This window comes from Triplophysa dalaica, unplaced genomic scaffold, assembly GCF_015846415.1.
Source record: "Triplophysa dalaica isolate WHDGS20190420 unplaced genomic scaffold, ASM1584641v1 Contig11, whole genome shotgun sequence".
In the NCBI taxonomy this organism is placed as follows: Eukaryota; Metazoa; Chordata; class Actinopteri; order Cypriniformes; family Nemacheilidae; genus Triplophysa; species Triplophysa dalaica.
This window is the reverse complement of record NW_026622645.1, coordinates 97,409-123,709: the sequence shown is the minus strand read 5'-3', so window position 1 is coordinate 123,709 and position 26,301 is coordinate 97,409. Positions and strand designations below refer to the sequence as shown.

Here is a 26,301-nt window from a genome sequence, read left to right as displayed (position 1 = left end):
GAGTTGTTCTATAGTTGTGAACATCACTGATCCTTGTGGTGGCACTCACTAATACCTGAATGTGTCTTATGAGTGTGTTGAAGCACCACCAAGTGAGTGTTACACCCAACTGACACCAAACCTTATAAAACACTATACAAGAGTAAAGTTTAAGTGTATTTTAAGTGTTATTTATTTATTTAGTAAGTACATAATTAACAGTGCTAGTAGTAAACCTGTAGGTGTATTATTTTAATACTGCTGGGGACTAAACTGGCTTCTTCTAAGTTTATGAAAGTAGACTTTTAAGTGTAGTCTAAGTTTAAGTCTGGGGTTTTAACTCCAGTCCTCGGGTCTCCCCGCAGAGAATTATGTTTACTTGTATTAAATGAAAGTGACTGTCACGTGTAACAGGATACAGGAGCACACGAGACCAGGATACAAATGAAAAGGAACTTTAATAACAAAAACCACTACTAACAGGAAACCAGAAACAAGAACACACGTTGACATTAAACAATAGCAGACAAGGAATACACTTTAGGGGATAACTTAAATACAACATATAACAAGGGATCAACAGGTGCTGGGGATAAACTAAGGGTTGGAAAACAGGGTAAATAATAAACTTAAACAAGAACACTGACTCACTAAAACTGGGTACAAAAACAAACACTAGATTAGACACTGAACTGACACTTACTTAGAACACTTCGAACACTTAGAACAACTCAGACGAGGACCAGGTATACACACAGCATACAAGTACAGGTACAATGCACGAGCACAAGACACAGAACACGAGGGTGTTTTATAGGGGAACAAACACAGGATCATAACGAGCAACAGGTGCTGGGGATTAGCACTAAGGAGAGGCTGAAGAGGAACGAGAACTTAAATACAACATATAACGAGGGATCAACAGGTGCTGGGGATAAACTTATAATCAGACAAGTGAAAACAGGCAAGGGAACAATTAATTAATAACAAAACGCAAGTGAAAATTAATGAACTAATAATGAAATTAACAATGGGAGGAAAAAAAACAAACAAAACATACAACAACTGTGACATTAGCCCCCCCTCCAAAAGGCGGGTCCTCATGCCAAAACAGTACCAAAGGGGGAAGGGGAGGGTGGGCGTCCTGGAGGCCGGTGCAGGGAACACTGGACATGAAAGGGTGGGAGTCCTCCAGGACGATACGTCCGGCTCAGGGACTCTGGAGGGCGCCGGCCGCTCGGGAGGCCTGGAGGGCGCCGGTCGTTCCGAGAGCCTGCCGACCGGTCTAGCCGATCGGGCTATCCCTCCCATATGGCTCCCCCAAATAAATATTTGGGCTTAGTCCGGGAGGATACAGGGAGTCCGGATAGGACCGGCTGGGCAGCGGGCTCTGGCGGCTGGGCAGCGGGCTCTGATTGGCCGGACGGGATCGGCTGGAGGGCCTCTGGAAGGCCGGACGGGACCGGCTGGAGGGCCTCTGGAAGGCCGGACGGGACCGGCTGGAGGGCCTCTGGAAGGCCGGACGGGACCGGCTGGAGGGCCTCTGGAAGGCCGGAGGGGACCGGCTGGAGGGCCTCTGGAAGGCCGGAGGGGACCAGCTTAGAGAGCAACATATGGTCGGACGGAACCGGCTCAAGAGGAACTACAAGCTCTGGATTACACTGAGCATCAACATATGTGGAGAACTCCAGGCTGATAGCGAGGTGAGAAGGGTCTCTAAGCGCGTGATCAAATGGAGGTAAATGAGGCTTGATCCCATCCGGCATAGCCTCGCTGACACATAGGCGAGACATTATCAACCAGATAAGATCTATAAACTCCCTTACGGGTCTGTCTACAAAACACGCCTTGAGAGATTGGTCATTCAAACTCACCTCACGGCTCAGTAACCTGAAGTCCTCCACATAGTCCTCCAATGTCCTCAAATGTTGAGCTGCAGGTAATCCATTACTTTCTTTGGTCTGCTATTCTGTCACGTGTAAGATGATACAGGAGCACCTGACACCAGGGTACAAATAAAAATGAACTTTAATAAAAACACAACTAACAGGAAACCAGGAACAAGCACACACGTTGACATTAAACAATAGCAGACAAGGAATACACTTTAGGGGAGAACTTTAATACAACATATAACAAGGGATCAACAGGTGCTGGGAATAAACTAATAATGAGACAAGTGAAAACAGGCAAGGGAACAATTAACTAATAACAAAACACAAGTGAAAACTAATGAACTAATAATGAAATTAACAATGGGAGGAAAAAAGCAAACAAAACATACTACAACTGTGACAGTGACATCTTAGATACTGTCTAAATAAATGTAGACTAGACTGGAATTAACCGAAACAACTCAGTAAACTAAACATTACATCATGCAGACAAAAACGAAACCACAACAAACTTTAAAAATGCATTTATTGAAAATATAGTTTAAAATGAATCAAATGTTTTTTTTTTGTTTCATTAAGTAGAGTTACCTTACGGAAAGAAAATGTATTTCCTTATATATGAATTTAAAATATATTAAAGATATAATGGTATATCAGAAAATATAAAGAATAATATATTGTGTTTATGTAAATATATTGAATAATACATAAGGAATTGCCGCTTTTCATATATTGAAAAATATATGACAATATATTTACTTATATGTCCGCATATATGTTATTTTATAATCAGTAATATACTTAATAATATATTAATTTACATGTGATAAGATATGGTACTGGATGTGTAATGATATATTGACCATAATATATTTACTAATGCCATATATAAACACATATACATATAAATATATATTTCTTTACAATATACATGTTAAATATTTTAAAACGTAGCTAGTTTACAATAGCATAAGCACACCTACTCAAACTAAAGCACTTAGTGAACTAACACTCACTGAACTGAAGAGCACACAGTCTTTACTTTTTAAATAAAGAAGTATATTAACTTCTTTATATTCTACACAGTCACACTTATATGGGAACATCTATCAGCAATATATACGAAAATCTAATGAATCTTAGATTTATTTCTGTCTTGGTTTCAAAATAAATATATATGTTCAATATTTAGCCATACATTGTCAATGCATATACTGCTGCATATTGAAAAATATTAGCACCAGCTTCCAATATATGGAAATGTACTTTGTAATATATCGCATTACATTTTGCAGTGTATTCCCATATATTTTTGTTCCATTTTATCATCTAAGTGTGTGTGATCTCAAGCAGGAACTAAAAGTGTAAATCCCTGACCCCAGGTGGCCAAAAAAGTCAGGTGTTTGTTTTCTAGTATCATGTCAAATGAATACCGTTAAATAAGCCACTTATTCATATGTATGCATATTTTCTAACTTATGTTCTATAAAAGAGTAAGTAGCGTATGATTTTTAAGGTCCTACTTTGGATTATGGAGTGTCCAACAACATGTTTATGTACATAGAAGGTGTAAAAACACTATTATGTCATAAGAACTTGTTATAGCGTTCATCATGTGTCGCAAATGGAACGCCTACCATCAATGCTGGATAAGGATTTACAGGTTATATATACAGTGTATAGATACAGATGGAGGGGATTTCACTTTACCAGTTTGAGCCCGAGTCTGTGGAAGAAACATCCGAAGACGATAGTAGATTATAGATAGACGATAATAGATTGAACACTTAAATTAGCCGGTTTCATAGATAAATAAACTGTAATACCCCAGAATTAACGGTACATGTTAACATATTCGTTATAAGCATTAGCTAAACACAGACATAAGGTACACAAATATTTCTTGAAGTTCAGACCAAAAAAATAGTCACACTTACAGGTTGTGATTCGGTGGAGCTAACAGGTCCAAATAAGATTGGTATTTCCCCTCTTTCAAGGAAAGTCTTTTAACATATCCTGCATTGAAAATGAATTGTAGCCATTGTTTCCTCAGAATTTCTTCCTTTGGTAGTTTAAATAAGACGCACTTAGTTTCACAACCTAGAGCACATGTTCTAGACATGATGAACACGGATCACGAACAAACTTTATTATGGCTCGTGACTCTTGTTCTTTAATATTACGTTTTTTAGCAACCTGTGTGTCCTAAAGAACATTTGTGCAAAAGGTGTTGTGATTTACAAGTTTCAAGTTAACAACATTAGTTTAATTTGCATATTTGACCTTTTTCTGATGTCAGTTTTAAGTCAAGGTGCCTGCTGGGATGTCTTGTCCAGGTCTTTACAGATCTGTCTGGTTGAACGGTGAAATTGGAGGTTCATCATCATCAGATATTAAATGTTTGCAACAAGAAGTGCAGACCTGGTGTTCAAAAATGACAAAACTATTTTAATTAAAATTACCAACATTTATAGAACAACAGCTTTAATGATGAAACAATCAAACCCATCACATACAATATATTTTACCGAGCATCATATCTTTTTAACACATTAGATTACACAAGGTCTTTACTTTTCAATGCAATGTCTGAAAGAGTTTTATTGTTTAAAATCAGTCAATTTTGACTAAAAATATAGGAAGTAGTGTAGTAAACTGTATGCAAACTTATCGAATCTATCCAATAAAATAAAGGAAAGACTTGAGGAGGCCAGTATCTCTTTCAGTCATTGTCAGAACAAACTCCTCTCTGGTGTGCTGCAGAGACACTGATGCTGTGCTGAATGTGGCTGTCGAGAGGCGGGGCTTGCAGGAAATATTGCTTTGTTTAATAAGAAATTGCAAAGAATCGCAAAAAACACAGAAAAAGGGAAACCCTTAGAGGAAAGCTACAACAGAAGCAGATTGAAGACCTTTTAAACAGCAAAACAAGTGGGTATACAGAGGATATACGGTAGATCCGAACAATGGTTTATGTGAAAAACGCTGTGAAAGACGTATAGTTGTGATTTCTAAAGGTACGGCGCTTCTATTGCAAACAATTTGACACAACTTGGAAGATTTTAAAAGCACACAGTTAAAACACGCTTTGTTATAATCCTTACCAAAGGATATTGAGGGTGGAGAGCCCAAAACAAGGAAACACTGATCACCATGATGATGACTACTTAGAAGATTAGACAAAACAACAAGATTACTATAAAATCAATATAAAACATTTGTGCACAGACTACACTGTCAAAAAAGTCCCAAGGCGGCACCGAAGGGGATTGCGGCAAAAAGTCTCCTCGCTCCTCTGAGGAATCTGACCACCAGCATGTGCCTACCAATCGATTGCCCATCAACCGGGGAACGTAACGATGCGATAGCAGCCACATAAACCTTCAGCATTGACGGGAGGCCGCTGTTGTCCAGCCGGTGCTGCAGGAAGCATAAAATATCAGACACGGGGAAGGACGTCAGGTCGATACTGTTACTACTGCACCATTTAACAAACACCCTCCATTTGTGGGGGATTGTACTACTGTTCCATATGCGGTTCTCCCAATGTCGAAGTGACCGCTCTCGAAAGGGAACGTCTCAGTTTACTTTCGTAACCTCGGTTCCCTGAGAAGCGGGAACGAGACATTGCGGTGATCTCCGTGTTCGCCGCTCATCACCTTGCAGGCGTTCTTACGTATTCTAAGGATTGTCGTCACATGCACTGTTATACTGTCTGGATTTGTCAGTATTTGCATACTGTTGCATTCTTGCGACAATTGGCCTGTTTTTTTTACTGGCGTTATCCAATTAGATTTCAGGAAAAGTGAGAAAGGGGAGGAGTTTCATATGCGGTTCTCCGCAATGTCTCATTCCCGCTTCTCAGGGAACCAAGGTTACGAAAGTAACCTGAGACGTTTTCCGTTCATTTACATTTTCGAATTCCATTTTGGGACCGTGATCGAGGCTCCGACAACTTTTGATGGTCATGGACGCATAAGCACAGCCAACAAAGCATTTTTTCCCAAGTTGTTTCCACTGGTAAGTAATGTTAATAGAAATCAACACGAAATGTCAATTAAGCGACTGCTATTTTTATTTTTTAACTGAACCAGTCATGTAAATTGCAACAGTGAATTTCGTTAAATATTGTTAACAAGAACAGATTTTTTTCTTAACTGAACAATGAGTGATTATTTGTGTACAAATGAGCATTAACGTATTTATTTTTATGTGTTTATGACTGCTCCTCATCAATTTACAGATTATTTGTCAGTATTCTTTATCTGCTTGGTGCGCGGGTAGAAATGTCCCTCCCATTCCCCACTGCACTGTGTGACAGACATCGGCTCGGTTTGTAAAAGATATGTTAACTATTTATTGGAAATATAAAATTACTGTTTGCATTGTACTATACAATTAATGATGGCTTTGAAAGATAGCGATATTAGTTTGGTTGACAGTTGTTGTGCTGGTGGTGTATTTCAGATGAATTAAAATGAACGTTACTTTAAACGTTACGCATACATCAGGCCCTCTGTGTCTCTGTTTGCATATTAATAACTTACTTTATATTTAATTACATAATCTACTGTTCGCTGTAGTTAGATAGAGGGACTTGTCAAGTCTGTGAGGCAAAGTTCCAGTGGGAAAAGACTCGAGTGAACTGTAGACACTGTGTGACGCAAACGCTATAGAGGGGAAATACACACACGTAAGGTTTCCTTTTCGATTTCAACATGGCAGCGGAGTGAAATCAGACCAACCCGTTTTCACTCCCAACTCGTCACACATTGACGCTCGGTCAGCGAACATCGGCGTCACTTTTGACCCCTTTGACGTAGTTTTTAGACCAACAAGGAACCACGTTGCTGTTCACTAAATGCTCCAGAACGAGATGCGTGCCATTTTTAGCATTTCAGAGTTATTTATGGTTTAAATATTCTGTAGTACGTAACCCTACACTGAACCTAACCCCAAACACTTCTCAGCCATATAAAACACAACACACAAATAAAAGTAGTCACAGGTATTTATTGAACAAACTAACAAAAGCATTAAACACAACTCGTGTTGCAGACCTTTTAGCACCAAAGCCGTACAATAGCTAAACGTACGGCTTTTCAGTTGAAGTGTTCTTGGCAGTTTTGTGGCAAAGAATGTGAAAGCATGAAAGGTCTTTTAGCTCACCTTAAGCATCATTTGCAAGAGGGGTCTTGAAGTGACATGTCCTTACAACGGATGTACAAAGACTTTCAAAGTCACATCCTCATTTACATCTCATTTATCACGATATCACAAGCAGTGTGATGTACTACCCAGATAGCAAATTTTTGCGGCCCAAATCTGGCCCACACCTTACTCCCCATACTTTACTCATCTGGCCCACATATGGCGTGGAATGATGGCACTTGTGCGGTCCGCTCCTGTTTGCCAGATTTGGGCCACAGGCATGCCAAAGCTATGCCACATGTCAAACATCAAAACAAATAAAGAAGAACTGACCCAAATATAAACAACAGTTCATTTCAATTCTGACCCAGATTTATCCCAAAACCAACACCTTTCTGTGCTCCAGTTTGACAGAATTTGTATTGAGTTTCAATATTATTATAGTGATGATTGAGTTATTAGTGATGAACATCGGCTTTTTAAAATAAAAAAGATATTTACCCAGACGAATACAACAACTACAACCTGAAATACAACCCAGCTAACAAAAGTTTGTTATAAGAATGTTCCTTTTAAAATATTCAAAATGTCAGTTTTTTATGTTTTAAGATCATTTCCAGCTGACAAAAGTCACCATCATGGTGATCAGTGTTTCCTTGAGTTGGGCTCGTGACCCTTGACCTTTACACATGAAAATAGATGTACTTATAAAGGACATTTGTCAAAGAAATTGAAACGATGCTCTGAGCAATGGTGTTGTTTGGTGGTCAGTGAGATATCTACCATGTTTTCATTTGAATAAATTACTGTCCTGCTGATCTTGAAATTACATTAAAACATCTGGGAGTTTGATTACATTTTTCAGTCTTTAAAGCTTTTTTGAAATAAAAAAATACTCAGAATTTAGACACACAGACATGAAGAATCAGTTTATGAATCTCAACAATGGTGAGAATAAACAAAAGAGAACTTCATGCTGTGATGCATGCTGGGTAACATCATAGCACAAAACTAATGAATAATTCCCAGCATGCATTGCGGTTGATCCACTTATCTGAGTAAGTTGGTTGTTTCTCACCATTGCTGAGATTCATACATTGATTCTTGATATCTGTGTGATTCTAAAATGTTGTTTGATAAAAATACATCCGTTTTTCACAAATCTTTAAAGATATCTAAAAACAGTCATATTTCCTGATTTTATAATGTCCTTTCAGGATCTGTAAAATAGCACTCAACCTAAATGAGTACTGAATCAAGCTTTAACATCACAGAGGTTTCACCAATATCATTTGGTTTTGTTCCTATTTGCTCTGCCATGACAAGTGAACTTTATAAGCACCCAGTTTCAGCAGGTCAAACATACCTTTGCTCAGGGGTCAAGATCCCAACCCAAGGAAACATTGATCACCATGATGGTAACATTCTTAAAACATTTAAAACATGTGAAAAACCTCTAAGGAACGTTCTTATAACAAATGTTTGTTAGCTGGGTTGTATTTCAGGCTGTATTTCAGGTTGTAGTTTTTGTGTTTCTCTGGGTAAATACTTTTTTTGTAGTTTTTGTTGAACTTTTCTGCAGTGATGCTGTTTGTTAACAGCAGATGTTCATCACTAATAACTCAATCATCACTATAATAATAATGAAACTCAATACAAATTCTGTCAAACTGGAGCACAGAAAGGTGTTGGTTTTGGGATAAATCTGGGCCAGAATTGAAATGAACTGTTGTTTATATTTGGGTCAGTTCTGCTTTATTTGTTTTGATGTTTGACATGTGGCATAGCTTTGGCATGCCTGTGGCCCAAATCTGGCAAACAGGAGCGGACCGCACAAGTGCCATCATTCCACGCCATATGTGGGCCAGATGAGTAAAGTATGGGGAGTAAGGTGTGGGCCAGATTTGGGCCGCAAAAATTTGCTATCTGGGCTGTGCGCACACCGGTCACACATTTCTCACGGAGGAGATCAGGAGCATAAGAGGACGAGCAACGGGACTGCTGAGGAGAGAGGACCAGGCCTGGCTTTTAGTTGTGGTTTGTGTGTGTCGCCGGCAGTCGTCTGTGAGGGGCTGCCGGCATTTAACTTCCTGTATTTGTTTGTTTATTTTATTAAAATTGTATTTAATGTTCGCCTGTTCCTTTTATTGAACCTTATTACAGTGGTGCCGAAATCCGGGAGGAAGGAGAGACATGTTGAACCTTCTTAAACATGTATTCGCTGGCTGACACACATCACACATGCAAATAAGAGAACGCACACCTTTTTCCATTACATAATAGACAACAGGACAGTAGGTAAACTATTATACAAATAAGCAGGATGTAAAATATGAAAATAAGTCTTTCTAGATAAATACCCAAATGATGGGAGGTGCTGAAGATCAGATGTAATATAATGACATATAAACACACAGAGAGAGAGAAACAGCAGCAGATTCAGGAGAGAAACACACGTGAAAAGTAAAAACTATTACATTCTCATTTCTATTAATATTATCCTTTTGATATGACTCTGTTTTATAAACATTGTATGTAAAAATAACTTCTAATGAAACTTTATCAAGAAACTGACTTGAAATAAACTGTAGAAATACACTAAGTGATGGAAATGTTGACTTTTAACTTTAATGACATTTATAGATTTAAACTTTTATGTCTTACTCACAGATTGATTTGATTTTAAATGTTGCAATTTAATTTGTTTCTGAAACCAAAATTTTGAACAAACAGAAGTTTAACATTTGAGCTTTTCAATGTGTTTCTTCCTCAGAAATGGCTCAGATTCTATATTTCAGTCTTCTTGTCATTGGTGAGTTTGTGTTTCTGCTTTTATGTTTGATTTAAATGTCAAGAGAATTGACACCAGAGTGATCCGTCTGTCTATTAATAAAACTAGCTAAACTAGTGAATGAACTTGCGCTCCCTGGGCGGTTCAGCGCAAAAAAGGAGTCGTGTTCCGGCGCAAACAATCTCTGGTGCTATTTTGCTGTTCCATTAAACAATTGCGCCACTGACCAGAAAAAACCTAGTCTAAAGTCAGTGGCGCGTTGCGCGTTGTTCATTATGCTATTTTAAGGGCGCATGCTTGACCATAATGTATAGCGTGCACAACGCGCATACACTTTGCTCATGTAATCTACACAGATGCAACAGTTATTTTTGCAAATCATAAATTGTTACACTAAAAAAATATTAACACATGAGATGACAGAAACAATTGTGGCTATTTCCTCCCACGCCTGTTTAACCGACGCTATTTTGGGTGGGTTTCTCCCATCCCCATACAACACAACTTCTCTGTCTTTCACTGCTCTTACAAGAACATCAGTCTCCTCGGCTGTGAACCGCTCCTGGCGTGCGCCTGGTGAATACGCCATAATAATAGCAATCCATAATGGAACTTGCGCACCTGCTTTTAAAGGGAATGTTGGATGACGCTCTGATTGGTTTATTTCACGTTACGCCCAAACCACACCTATGAATAATGAAGCTACTTCAGACCAACCCATTTTAGATTTGCGCCGGGCGCAAGAGCCATTTATCCCGCCGGGAAAATAGCAACAGCGCCGAGACCCGCCCACAAAGTTACTTGCGCTTCGCGCTTTCCCAGCTAGCAGACGTTTGTTATAAGAACGTTCCTTAGATGTTTTTCATGTTTTTGAAAACGTTTTAAAAACATTCAAAATGTCTAGTTTTTGTTATGTTTTAAGAATGTTCCCAGCTAACAAAAGTCACCATCATGGTGATCAGTGTTTCTTTGAGTTGGTCTCTTGTCCCTTCATCTCTCGTATATGAGAGCATTTGATGGTTTGTAACTCTGTGCAGGTCATGTACTGTAGTTATAGCAAATCAATGGGAAAGCTTACCAAATATAGCGTTTACTTCCTGCAGTTCGTTCTACAGTATAGACATCAATTGTAAATGGTACTCTTGATCCTGAAAGAATATTTTACTCTTAGGGAAGAAACTGTGTTTCAAAGTCTATTAGATTTGTGTAAAAAGGGTTTTAAAAACCACAGCAATGTCTAGACAAAGACAGACTTAAATAATCAGGATATGAATCTCATCAATGGTGACAATCAACAAACCAATTCTGAAAAAAAGATCTAGTGAATTGCATGCTGGGTTTCATGAACAAGTTTTGTACTAAGAATTTACCCAGCATGCATTGCACCATGAAGTTTTGTTTAGTTGGTTGTCACCATTGTTGAGATTCATACCCTGACTCTTGATGTCTGTGTTTGTCAAAGTCATTATGTCGAATAAGTTTATATTTGTAGACACATCCGGCAGACACTTGTAGACAATCTAACATTTTCTTCTATAATCAACAGCATATCAATCAATCAGATTAGATCCATTAATCTAACCACCAATAACAGCGATTTTAATGCCCATTTACGATCTCCTTTAGATCAGATTCTGACTGGATTGCTATGACAATAGTACATGACCTGCACAGAGTTACAAACCATCAAATGCTCTCATATACGAGAGATGAAGGGACAAGAGACCAACTCAAAGAAACACTGATCACCATGATGGTGACTTTTGTTAGCTGGGAACATTCTTAAAACATAACAAAAACTAGACATTTTGAATGTTATTAAAACGTTTTCAAAAACATGAAAAACATCTAAGGAACTTTCTTATAACAAACTTCTGCTAGCTGGGTTGACACTTGCGTTTCAGATCGTTAAAATAGGGCCCTTAAAGTGAAAGCTTTTTCTTCTATTTATGACATCTTCTGAACGTCTAATATTGAGGGACCTCTGGACAAAGTGTAAACTAGTTTCAATGGTTTTTCAGACAAGTCTCAGTTTTCAAATGGAAGTAAATGAATTGAGTGTGATTGTTGAGTTGAACGGTCTGAATGCAGACAGACTGCTGGCATTGTTGGTTTGTGAATCACAATTGTCGTAGCAAAGATAAACCAAAGTGATCCCACTCTGAGAGTACTGACTAACTAGTGATAATGATCCACTGATCTCAAGTTACATTTTAACTCTGGCTATCATGTTTGCATCAGCTGTTTGGCAGATGGGATATTTTGAATTAGTTTTAAGGTCTTAAGAGAGTATTGAATAAAACGCCCACATCAAGAATCACCATATTGAACTCAACGACTGTGACAATCAGTAGAATGAGTAGAACTTCATGCTGCAATGCATGCTGGGTAACATCATAGTTCAATACTCATTCATGACTCCCAGCATGCATTGCAGCATGAAGCTTCTCAGTTGATTCTATTGTTGAGGTTCATACACTGAGTCTTGATGTATTTCTGTCTGAATATTTTACTTTTAAGACCTTAATAAGATATGTTTGCTTCAAATCAGCTGAATCTCACTCTCTACTCTCACACAAGACAGAGTTCTCAACAACATTCATCCATATTCACAATCAAGACTCCTTTGGCATTACTCAATGTAACAGATTTACTCTATTAAGTAAATACACTGATACTGAAGTCAGAGGAAGAGAAGACAAACACTGTAGAGTCAAGAGCTCAACTAAAGCAAACACTCATCAACATAAAGATGACTTCAAATGACAAACATAACATCTAAACCTCTAAGATCACAGTTTGAGCACATCGTGAAAATTCTGAAAACCGATGGTGACATAACTGTGAGATCACCGTGACATCATCGTGTTGACTGGGCAGACAATGGGTTAAAACCACCCAGCATAGGCTAATGTATAACCCAACTGTGGGGTTTGTTCATTTTGACCCAATTGAAATAACCCATTGTTTTTTAGAGTGATGGGACACTATTAGAAAATAAAATAAAACACTTTTTTTTAGAGGTTGCAGGAGTTAGGGATAAAAGACTCAAATTGTTTTGAAATTATCCACCAGTCACACTGTAAGAAATCTGATGTTGAAAAAAAACTTTTTTTAGCAGATAAAGTCAGTGCATTATATTGCATATAGTGAAATAGTAAAAACTTGAAAAAAACGAAACGCAAACAAGGCTTTTGAAATGTCATCATGGTTGAGGTTTGTGATTTCAATGTTCAGTTCAAAGTGCGTGATGCAGAGTTACTATTGCTGATGGTGGACTATAGAATAAAATTGAATAGATTAGAGATTGAAATCAAACAGCACAGAATATATTGCACACTTTAACAAATTTAAATTGGGTAAATAATCAAACATTGAGCCAGATCAGAAATCTTACTGCATGAGATTGACTTGTTTTTCTTGTTTTCTCAAATATTTTTACATTGCAAGTCTGACATGTTATAAAATGTGATTTGATTCTGAGTCGCTGACTAGAGCGCTCATCTCTGTGAGACACTAACAGACTAAAATCTGTCAGAATCTGCTTCTTCAATACAAACTCTGTGTCAGTAAATGATGATTGTGTGGTGTCAGCACACTCCTGCTTAGATCAGCTCTGAGTGAATGTGTCTGAATAAAAACTCTCTCTTTCAGCTCTCTGTTCATTATCTGAAGGCATTCAGCGCCGCTATAACTATATAAACATTGAGAAGACCTGGACTGAAGCTCAGAGATACTGCAGAGAGAAATACACAGATCTGGCCACACTCAACAACATCAATGACATGAACAAGCTGAAGAACACTGTGAATAACAATCCGGGGTATGTCTGGATTGGACTGAAGAAAACAGGTGTTAATGAATGGAAGTGGTCTCTGGGTGATCCTGTGAAATATCTGAACTGGGAAACTGAACCATCAACTGACACAAATAATTGTGCTGTTATGAGAAATGAAAAATGGCGTCAGCAGAACTGTAATGTGCCGTCACAGTTCATCTGCTACAATGGTGAGTGACAGCAAACCTTCACTTCACAAAACATGATCATAAGACAACAATAATAAACATCACAGTTAAGAAACAGAACACATGTGGGTCAGATTAACAGGTTGGAGCTGAACTCCACAGGGACACTTCTGATTTAAAGGGGTCATATGGTGCGAATATGTGTTTTTCTGTGTCTTTGGTGTGTTTTAGTTGCCCATGCATGTATTAGACACACTGTAAAAAATGTTCCGTAATTTTTACGGAAAAATACCGGCAGCTGTGGTTACCAGTAAAATTCCTTAAAAAATACAGGAAAATAATGTAAACAGCTTTGCAGTTTAAAACTTCAGGGCACAAACTTCAAACTGTGAATGAACTTAATACATTTGAGTCTTTTATATTAAGAACATTTCTTTATAGAAAATGAAAACTTGGTCCAAATGCATAAAAGTGAAAACATTACATTTACTTAATTTATTTCTTTGTAATTCATTATTAAAGTCACTTTTAAACAAAGCAACATGCAGCATGACATCAGAATATATTTGCCTGACCGTGAGTTGAACACAGACTCCACTCCTCAGCTTAGTGGTGACCCACAAAACATTTAATATCAGAAAAGAAAAGAGAAAATACAAATTCTGTAGTTTTTACGGAAAAATACCGGCAGCTGTGGTTACCAGCAAACTACCGTAAAATTACGGGAACATCCTGTTTTTATTCATCCAATCAATTCACAGTAGAAAACATGAGCCACACACACTATTCATCTTGTAAATACGTCAGAATACTGAAGACGATCATCACTTCGGCTTCACAGGGACTGTAGCATAACAGCCATGACTTGATGCTTTATTGGTGTATTTAAAGTCACCGTTTTTGTGATCAGGGTTTGCTTTAGTTGGCCTCTTTCAGCCGTCATAAATAAGTTTACAGTTATCTTTGTGCTGCTATGACATTGTTTTGTATAAAACATAGTCTTGTTGCAAATCACATCAAATGAAAGTGTGATAAGGTATTTACTTTTTATCTGGGATGTTGTTTAATTATTTATTGTATTTTTTGTTACAAACGCCTCAATGAATCTATTTTTAAATTTCACATTTCCTGTAATTGTCAATATAAAAAGTATTTGAACCGTTAAAAAGCTTTAAACTTTAAACTTTAAACTTTAAAGCATTACATAAACTCTTGAACATGTACTTACTCACCAACACAAATAATTTAATGCGTTAACTTCATCTGAGCTTTCCACCCACCTGAGTCAGTGTGTTTCAACTCATAGATGTCAATACTGGGGAAAGATTTCTTCACATGGAAAGCAAAGTGTCAAGACCACAACTAAAGCAAACACTCATCACCATAATGGTGACTCAACAAAACCATCAACATGTAAACTTGTGTTCATTTTCAATTAGAACTTTTGTAGACGTGCAACAGAAATAAAGTGACAGTGGTGTCAGTAAGTGAAGGTGATAAAAGTGTTTGTGGAGTTTGAAAAAAACTCCTTGTGAAAATTTTGGAATTTCACTGTTCATTTCCCAGAGAATTTGACAGTGTTATCCGTATTTTTATGGACATTTTTGACAACAGTTTTCTCTGTGAAAACTACAGAATTTCACTGTTAATTTCACAGCATTTTTTACAGGATTTTTCCATAAAAAAATTAAAATTTTCCTGTTAATTTTACAGACAATTTTACAGTGTTTTTCTGTATTTTTTACGGACACTTTCTGATAACAGGTTTTTTTTGTGAAAACAACAGAATTTTACTGTTAACTTCACAGGCATTTTTTACAGTGCACGTAAAATTGCAAAAATGAAAGTGTTGAAACAGAAGATGCATTCTATCTAAAAGCGATTGCTCAGACAGACCTGCCTGAAACGCCTCGTGTAACCACATTTCCACAAATGTACGTTATTTTGTGGTATGATTTGACCTAGACCGCCCAAATGTAAACGCATGTGAGGTGGCCGTACTTGTAATTCTCATTGTATCGTCACTTCTGCAGCCATGTCGTGGAGACGCTGTGTGTCTCGTTGCGAAAAGAAAGCCTCTTTGTTTGCCCTTCCAAAGGATTAGACGACTAAAAATGAATGGTTACATTTTATTTACAACACTGTTCTAGAAAAGTACAATCCGAATATTCAAGTTTGTGGAGCGCATTTCACAGACAATTGCTTCACGAACCTGGAAGATATCAGGACCGGGAATGCACGAAAGCTTTGGTTAAAAAGTGGGGCCATTCCAACTATTCCAACTTCTCATGACAGGAGCTTCAGATTCGCAGCCTGTAAGCAAATCTTCATTGTAAAAGACTTTGTTACGGACTAAAGCGGGTTGAGTTTGTTGTGATCTGCAAATGCAGACACACGCGCAATGTGAAAAAAGACAACGTATGTCCTAATGTTCCAAATAGAGACAACAAATGCTTGATCAACACTGGTTGATCAAGAAGGGCATTTATTATGTTACCATTCCCTGCTGTAATGCAAGCTTGTTTCTATCTCACACAGAGTCTGTTTAATGTATAGGGTTGTTAGTTTATAGTCTTTATAATATTGTATATAAAAGATAAATCAGTAAGATATACTATAACTATTTAACATTTTTTTTTATAAAACCTTACCAATCCTTTACATCCTGCTCAAATCGCACTGGCAAAGTTAATGTATCGGTTTGATCCTCTTCATTTTATGTATCAGATTCGGGCTCGATTTGATTCAAAGAAGTGATGACTTTTTATCATCTGTCAGTACAATTGCTTAGGAACCTGATGTTCCGAATATGGTAAGAGGCGTTACATTACTGGCCAATCATAGCACACCTCGCTTTTTGGAGCGATGAGCTTTGTAAAAACATCAGCGCATTTCAGGGAGGCGAAGCAAAGAGGAGATACAAACATATACTGTATATGGAAATACAGCGTTTTTTAACCTTAAATTGTGTATAGACATTACATTACACCTAAACAAATGATAATATTCGTTTAACCCTCCTGTTACCCTAAAATCTGATAACATATTTTACCCACTGGGGTCAATTTGACCCCAGCAATTTAAACCTACAGAATGGGACTTTTTTCTAAAAGGTTTGTGTCAGGTAATATATATCTTTGGTGAGTCCTTAAAAAGACCTTTAAATAAACCCGCAACACCTCACCGCCGCCAGTGTAACACGCATTATGTTTGTGGTCAATTTATTATTTCTAAAACAGAACATCCTTAATATTATCACATAATTAAGGAACACATAATAATTTATTGACAAGGGAGAAAGAATGAACATATAAAACACATAAAAACACAAAAAAGTACATTTGAGCATTGTGTCAGTAATTGTTTTATGCAAAAGTATGTGCTTTTTGGTATGAATATATGAGTTTGACAGGATACAAAAAGCTTATGAACAGCATTTGAACATGAATATGAACAGCCCACCAGCCGGAACATTTCAGCCTTTTATCACTTTGCACATGATGTGCATAAAGTTTGTCCTTGCAGACGTTTTTTTTGCATTTCACATACGTGTTTGCATTTCACATACGTGTTGCTCCCCTCCTTGAACTGCCACCTTACCGTGGTGGAGGGGTTTGAGTACCCGAAAGACCCTAGGAGCTATGTTGTCCGGGGCTATATGCCCCTGGTAGGGTCTCCCAAGGCAAACAGGTCCTAGGCGACGGGTCAGACCAAGAGCGGTTCAAAAAAACCCATATGATGACCACAATTTCGAGGACCGTGACGTCGCCCGGTATGGCGCAGCCGGGGCCCCACCCTGGAGCCAGGCCCGGGGTTGGGGCTCGTATGCGAGCGCCTGGTGGTCGGACCTCCCCCCATGGGGTCCGGCCGGGCTCAGCCCGAAGGAGCGACGTGGGGCCACCCTCCCGTGGATTCACCACCTACAGGAGGGACCGTAAGGGGCCGGTGCAAAGTGGAACGGGTGGTAGTCGAAGGCGGGGGCCTCGACAACCCGATCCCTGGACGCGGAATCTAGCTCTAGGGACATGGAACGTCACCTCTCTGACGGGGAAGGAGCCGGAGCTTGTGCGTGAGGTTCAGAGATTCCGACTAGAGATAGTCGGGATCACCTCTACGCACAGCTTGGGCTCAGGAACCATACTCCTCGAGGGAGGATGGACTCTTTACCACTCTGGAGTTGCCAAGGGTGAGAGGCGGCGGGCTGGTGTGGGTTTGCTTATAGCCCCCCAGCTCAGCCGCCATGTGTTGGAGTTTACCCCGGTGAACGAGAGGGTCGCTTCCCTGCGCCTCCGGGTCGGGGATAGGTCTCTCACTGTCGTTTGCGCCTATGGGCCGAATGGCAGTGTAGAGTACCCGGCCTTCTTGGAGTCTCTGGGAGGGGTGCTGGAAAGCGCCCCGACTGGGGACTCCGTCGTTCTGCTGGGTGACTTCAACGCCCACGTGGGCAGCGACAGTGACACCTGGAGGGGCGTGATTGGGAGGAACGGCCCCCCTGATCTGAACCCGAGTGGTGTTCTGTTATTGGACTTCTGTGCGAGTTACAGTTTGGCCATAACGAACACCATGTTCAAGCATAAGGGTGTCCATCAGTGCACATGGCACCAGGACACCCTTGGCCGGAGGTCAATGATCGACTTTGTTGTTGTTTCATCTGACCTATGGCCATATGTCTTGGACACTCGGGTGAAGAGAGGGGCGGAGCTGTCAACCGATCACCACCTGGTGGTTAGTTGGATCCGATGGCGGGGGAGGAAGCTGGACAGACTCGGCAGACCCAAACGTACTGTGAGGGTCTGTTGGGAACGTTTGGCCGAATCGCCTGTCAGAGAGATCTTCAACTTCCACCTCCGGCAGAGCTTCGACCAGATCCCGAGGGAGTCTGGAGATATTGAGTCCGAGTGGACCATGTTCTCCACCTCCATTGTCAACGCAGCCACTCGGAGCTGTGGCCGTAAGGTCTCCGGTGCCTGTCGAGGCGGCAATCCCCGAACCCGGTGGTGGACACCGGAAGTAAGGGATGCCGTCAAGCTGAAGAAGGAGTCCTATCGGGCCTGGCTGGCTTGTGGGACTCCCGAGGCAGCTGACAGGTACCGACAGGCCAAGCGGACTGCAGCCCGGGTGGTTGGGGAGGCAAAAACTCGGGCCTGGGAGGAGTTCGGCGAGGCCATGGAGAAGGACTATCGGTCGGCCTCGAAGAGATTCTGGCAAACCGTCCGACGCCTCAGGAGGGGGAAGCAATGCCCCACCAACGCTGTTTACAGTGGAGGGGGGCAACTGTTGACCTCGACCGGGGATATCATCGGGCGGTGGAAGGAATACTTCGAGGATCTCCTCAATCCCGCCGTCACGTCTTCCATTGAGGAAGCAGAGGCCGAGGGCTCAGAGGCGGACTCGCCCATCACCCGGGATGAAGTCACCGAGGTAGTCAAGAAACTCCTCGGTGGCAGGGCACCGGGGGTGGATGAGATCCGTCCTGAGTACCTCAAGTCTCTGGATGTTGTGGGGCTGTCTTGGCTGACACGCCTCTGCAGCATCGCGTGGCGGTCGGGGACAGTGCCCTTGGACTGGCAGACCGGGGTGGTGGTCCCCCTTTTTAAGAAGGGGGACCGGAGGGTGTGCTCCAATTACCGGGGATCACACTTCTCAGCCTCCCCGGGAAAGTCTATGCCTGGGTACTGGAGAGGAGAATCCGGCCGATGGTAGAACCTCGGATTCAGGAGGAACAGTGTGGTTTCCGTCCCGTTCGTGGAACACTGGACCAGCTCTATACCCTCTTCAGGGTGCTGGAGGGTTCATGGGAGTTTGCCCAACCAATCCACATGTGTTTTGTGGATTTGGAGAAGGCATTCGACTGTGTCCCTCGCGGCATCTTGTGGAGGGTGCTCCGGGAGTATGGGATTCGGGACCCTTTGCTGTACGACCGGAGCAGGAGCTTGGTTCGCATTGCCGGCAGTAAGTCAGACTTGTTTCCGGTGCATGTTGGACTCCGGCAGGGCTGCCCTTTGTCGCCGGTTCTGTTCATAATTTTTATGGACAGAATTTCTAGGCGCAGCCAGGGGCCGGAGGGCATCGGGTTTGGTGACCACACGATTGCATCTCTGCTCTTTGCGGATGATGTCATCGTGCTGGCCCCATCAGACCAGGACCTTCAGCATGCACTGGGACGGTTTGCAGCCGAGTGTGAAGCGGCTGGGATGAGAATCAGCACCTCCAAATCTGAGGCCATGGTTCTCAGCCGGAAAAGGGTGGCTTGCTCACTTCAGGTAGGTGGAGAGTTCCTGCCTCAAGTGGAGGAGTTCAAGTATCTGGGGGTCTTGTTCACGAGTGAGGGAAGGATGGAGCGGGAGATTGACAGACGGATCGGTGCAGCTTCTGCAGTAATGCAGTCGCTGTACCGGTCTGTCGTGGTGAAGAAGGAGCTGAGCCGCAAAGCGAAGCTCTCGATTTACCGGTCAATCTACGTTCCTACTCTCACCTATGGTCATGAGCTGTGGGTCATGACCGAAAGGACAAGATCCCGGATACAGGCGGCCGAAATGAGCTTTCTCCGCAGGGTGGCCGGGCGATCCCTTAGAGATAGGGTGAGAAGCTCGGTCACTCGGGAGGAGCTCAGAGTAGATCCGCTGCTCCTCCACATCGAGAGGGGCCAGCTGAGGTGGCTCGGGCATCTTTTCCGGATGCCCCCTGGACGCCTTCCCGGTAAGGTGTTCCGGGCATGTCCCACCGGGAGAAGACCCCGGGGAAGACCTAGGACACGCTGGAGGGACTATGTCTCCCGGCTGGCCTGGGAACGCCTCGGTGTCCCCCCGGAAGAGCTGGAGGAAGTGGCTAGGGAGAGGGAAGTCTGGGCATCCCTGCTTAGACTGCTGCCCCCGCGACCCGGCCCCGGATAAGCGGTAGAAAATGGATGGATGGATACGTGTTGCTGGTCTTGGAGTCATTTCTGTTAGGACAGAAATGAACCAGAGATGAACCAGACATTCATCCACAGTGATGGGGGGCCTGGATTATAAAGAAAGGGTAATCGCTGGACCCACTTGCCCCATACATCCCGTATTGCTGCGAGTTTACTCCTGCCAAAATGAGCAACCCAATGTAGGCTTGCAAGTCAGTCACATCAAAGTCTTTCCAGCTGTCCCGATACACCTTGCTTCCCTCTAAGTTTGTCATTTCAAGTATATCCCGTTCAATTGATGGTGTAATGAACAGCTCAAATGCTGATTTTATATCTTGTATATGGCTGACAGCCTATCTGTTGGGCCCTGTAACCATTTTGATGACATTAGCAGCATTAAGTCTACCCTGACGTTCAAGTGGAGAGCGGGACCATAATAACTTTCCATTTTTGGAAGGTAATGTGTCTACAGGTGGTTGAGAGACAACTGGAGGGTCAACACTAGCAGTCTCATTCTCATCTAAGGAGGATGACTCATAATCAGGGTCCTCCTCAACATTATCATCAACCTCAGACACATTCTCCTCTATGTCACTTTCACTGCCAAAAACCTGTGACCAAACCTCATTGACAGAATACCTTTGCTTAGAGGCCATATTTGAATTGAGTGCATAAAGAGAGTCCACAGAGCAAAAAAACAAATGGTTTAGAAGTCTTCTGTCCAAGCTTTTATATGTATTCCCCTGCCCCATACCACAGGAAATGTAAAAGTTCTCGCAATAATTTAGTTTTCCATTCACCCATGGCACGCAAAATATCAAAGTTCTTGCAAAAATTCAGATTCCCCCCACCCCCACATCATGTGAACAATCAGTGGTTCTCGCAATACCATGTTAAGTTAGATTTTTGAATATTATAAAGTAAATATAAAATTGTAGGGAATATTATGAAATTAAGGCATGTTATAGTGACCACAATATCACGAAAAACATACTGTGTGAAATTTTGAAATTTATTTTGTTTTTTACAGCTATAAGAACCTGGGGTCAAATTGATCCCATGGAACACTGATGATAGAAAATGTGTATAGGACATTGAAAAAGTCACATCATGATAATTTTGGGTTTACTGAATTGTCCTCATTAAATGAGGAAAAGTCATTAATTCTGAAGCAAAAAAAGAGATTTCAACTATGTGTTTAGAGACGTTAAACATTGAATGGGGTCAAATTGATCCCTAGGATAATAGGAGGGTTAAGCCATGTCATTTGACCCCTTTAGTCAAATACTCAAAGACAGTCAATGTAACACAGTAGCATCATTACATCCAATTCACTTCTCATCTCTGACTTCAGGTGTTTCAAAGGATTTCATTATCTGTGAATCACAGACTTTCCTTCTCAGCTGTGGTGAGTTCTCTAAGTTTCATCATTTACATGTTCACTGATTTAAAGGCCACATAACATCAGTGTTGTGCAAGTTACTTTCAAACTGTAATAGATAACATATTACTTGTTACTGTTATTTAAAAGTAATCCCTTACCTTACAATATTACTGTCTCGGAATTGTAATATGTTACATGACTCCTGTATTACTTATGAGTTACTTTCACCAAAATAACTACAGAAGTAGAACTTAACTTTCTAAAATGACAAAATGTATTTATATTATTTCATTTTCAAAATAGAAAATACTTTTTTGCCGATCAACCTCTTTATTAGACTGCTGATTTCTTGAATTAACTAGGCTATACAAAAATAAATAAATAAAAATACTAAGATTAAATGGATTTTAATACAAAATACTATTACAATTTTTTTTATTTCAAATGGATGTATTTGAAACACTGCCCATCCATGCAGTCTAATAAGAAAGTTGACTGATAAAAAGGATTTTAGTTTGAAACTACAAAAATACTAAGATTTTGGTAACTGTTGCTATATTTACTTATTTAAATGTTTTCTTTGGTATCGTTTATATGTTTTGTTCTGTTGAACTCAAAAGATGTTTTGGGGGATTTAGGAAAGCAGACAATTCTGGTCCACCTTTGACTACCATTAGAATCTTTTCTGCTATGCTGCTCAATGATGCCAAAGAATTGTCAGTTGTTATTCTACTCTAAATATCTTTGTGTTCAACTGAACAAAGACATGTTTACAGGTTTGAAACAACTAGCGGGTGAGTAATTCATAACAGAATTTAAATTGTTGGGTGGAGTGTCCCTTTAAAAAAGATCCCATGTGTCCTCGAGGCCACCCACGGAAATAGATGAGAATGCAAAAACTTGCTTAAGAAATAAACATGGTTAAATGTATTGCATATTCAGAAGCACGTCAATGTTTTAGTTGTTCTAGACTGCGTGTAGCGCTGCTCAAACGTGATATTTGGCAGCCGGAAGAATAAACTGTTGTACACTTACACGTGATTTATTTCATTGTGCAAAGTGACATTCACCTTAGTACGAAACATTGGTAAAAACATAATTCGGATGCATTGTCTAATACGCCTCTATTTTCCTCTTTGGTTGAGCTGTACTGTAGCCTGTCAGACGCTCGTTCCCAACACTTTAAAAATGGCTCTGATCCTGGAGTTGCCAGGTATTCATCCAAGTATTTATACACATTAAGAATATCATCAATTAATAAATATGTATCCTTAGAATATAAATAAACATTTTCGCGGCCGCAGTGCATTAGGAAAGTAGCCCAAAAAACCCGCAACCCCGGGCCTCCATAATAATTCCGCAACTGCATTTTCAAAATAGACAAATTGTGCAGGAAGACCGTGACCCTGGCAACACTGGCGTTATTGAAATACATGAGTTTTGTAACGCATTACTACCAACACTGCATAACATGATGAGAAAATAAAGATTTGTCAAACACAATTGTCTGTAATGTGACTTTTTATCAACAGATCAGGGAACTATTAAAGTCCTTTCAGCCAATTATGGGCGTACAGACCGACAGACCTGCTCTACTGGAATAGAAGATAACAAGATCTCAAATGTTCAGTGCAGTCTGAACACATCTCTAAGTGCGGTGGCCACTCGGTGAGAACAGAAAACATTATTAAAGAGTTATCAGATATTATCAGATCATCTTTATATATTTTTACTGTTTTTTGTGTTTATTGTCACAGATGTGATGGAGAAACGAGTTGTTCTATGGTTGTGGACAATACAGTTTTCACTGATCCTTGTGTTGGAACTCACAAATACCTGAATGTGTCTTATGAGTGTGTTGAAGCACCACCAAGTGAGTTTTACACCCAACTGACACCAAACCTTATAAAACACTATACAAGAGTAAAGTTTAATGATTGAGTCATTCACAATCACTGAAGAAAACATGAACAATAAGAATCTCGATGAAGAATCCCTCATCATGTTTAGTGTTTCCTTCAGGGACTTCTTGAGTCTTGTTCTCTTATATTAATGTGTTTGTTGGTTAGTTGTGATTGTTTGTTTTCTTTTAAATGGAGTCAGTTTGTGTGATGATACACTGGAAGTAGTGTGCTGTTTTCATTGCGTGTTTTTGTTTTGGCACCTGAACAAGTTTAGCATTTATCAAGACTTTTAGAAGAAATATGTTTGTGTAGATTGACATCTGAACTGTAAGTGTAATGAGAATGAATGAAAATCATGAGACTTGAATCTTTATTTTCTTCAACAGACAGCAGTAAATCATACATCATTAATACTTCTAGTACAACATGGAGTGAAGCTCAGAGTTTCTGCAGACAGTATCATACTGATCTGATCAGTGTGAGGAACCAGACTGACAATCAACTGATCCACAACATCATTAATGATCCTCAGAGATCTGTCTGGATTGGTCTGTTCAATGACTCGTGGGAGTGGTCAGATAACACCGACTCCGCCTTCAGAGACTGGAACTCTGGTCAACCGAATAATTACGCTGATTCTGAAAATTGTACAGTGACCAATATGAATAATGAGGGGAAATGGCATGATGTATCTTGCAGAGACTCTTACACTTTTGTGTGTCATGAAGGTGAGTTAATAAAAGTCAATGTGTGTGTTTGACGACAGAAGTTTCTTCATGATGAAACTGATCTCAGTTCAGTCTCAGTGTTTGTGTTTTGTTCTCATGTTCAGTTGTTTGTGTTTATTGTGTGTTCAGATGAGCTGATATTGATCCAGAAGAATCTGAGCTGGACTGAAGCTGTGAGATACTGCAGAGAGAATCATGTGGATCTGGTTTCAGTTGATTCACAGGAGATTCAGCTCATGGTGACTGAAGTTCTTCATCAGGCCTGGACTGCTGAGGTGTGGCTGGGGTTACGTCACTCCTGCTCTGTGGGGATCTGGTTCTGGGTGAATGGAGAGATCGTGTGTTATGATCATTGGGCTCCAGGGAAGGAAACAGCAGTGGACGACTGTGAGCGTGATGTGAGATCTGGAGCGGTTCAGTCTGGAGATCATAAGTGGATCAGTCTTCCTGAATCTCACAAACTCAACTTCATCTGCAGAAGAAAGGAGGAATAAAGAGCCTTTTTTGTATCTTTGTTAACTTTCTGGTTTTGTTATTTAGCAATAGGAAGCATTTAAACGTTAGGTATGAGGGACTATTTTTTTAGAGGGAAGGAAGGCTTAAAGTTATTCTATTTAAAGAAATTTGCATTAATTACACATCGTTGGCTTTAATATAAATATTGCAATAAGGTACTTGAGACTAGTGCTTTGTTATTAATAAATCATGATTTAAGGGTTTTTTCTGCTTCACACAGCACCTTCAAATATTCCTTAAAGAGCAGGTTCATGAATCCAATAAAATTACTGGCATCACAGCATGTAACGTAGCTTTCCTTCAATATTGACGGTCTGCAAAGTTGTTAATCCAAAAAGTTCATGATAAATTAAGATATTGGCTTACAAAGTAAGGAGTCGACTCCGAACCGCCCAAACAAATCGTTAGGCTTTCCACTCTTTTGAGTGTAACATCGACACGTCATAGTGTAACGCATCAGCACAATCCCGGCCTTCCCGCGAAACAGGGACCCTCTGACCTGTCCATTTTCAGGTAGTATCGCCTATACAACATGTCGAGGAGACGCTGTGATTTGTGCCTTGAACGCAAATCTACTTTGTTTTCGCTGCCAAAGGATGGCGATTTGTAAGGATCAGTGGTAAAAAAATAATTTTTTCCACGATAACACTGCATTACAATTCCAACCTTGTGTTACGTGCTCATAATTTAGCGTATGTAAATAGAATGATAAGTACGTTATGTGTACATGTTGAATTGAGTGCTTATAATATAAAGTAATTGTGCTAATCTTTGTTGTATATGTAGTACAGCTGTAGCTTTCCAGGTAAATAATATATAACAGTGTTACCGTTTTAATAATCCAACTCTTACCTAATAATGTGGCGGTAGACTGTTACTAAACAATAATCTGAATGGTTTATGGAGATAGATGGAAGTGTTTTTAATTTTGAGGGGGACTCTAATACAACATTAGAGCACTTTCTAAAACCTTTAAACCTGCTCTTTAAGATTATTTTGTACTTTTAGTGAAATCTGGTGAAGGTTGACTTTAATTCTGTGTGTGTTGGATTCATGTTATAGTGATGGATCAGTTCAAATAAACTCTAATAT

The 26,301-nt window shown here is 40.2% G+C and overlaps 1 protein-coding gene across 1 annotated transcript; it reads left to right on the top strand.

Moving 5' to 3' along the window:
- The first annotated feature begins 9,800 nt into the window (after positions 1-9,800).
- Positions 9,801-25,187, top strand: LOC130417071 (C-type mannose receptor 2-like). Its single transcript, XM_056742374.1, has 7 exons — positions 9,801-9,837; positions 13,471-13,824; positions 21,993-22,085; positions 23,594-23,729; positions 23,819-23,934; positions 24,352-24,579; positions 24,823-25,187. The coding sequence occupies exons 1-7, from the start codon at positions 9,801-9,803 to the stop codon at positions 25,185-25,187; spliced, it is 1,329 nt and encodes a 442-aa protein (XP_056598352.1).
- The last annotated feature ends 1,114 nt before the right edge of the window (positions 25,188-26,301 follow it).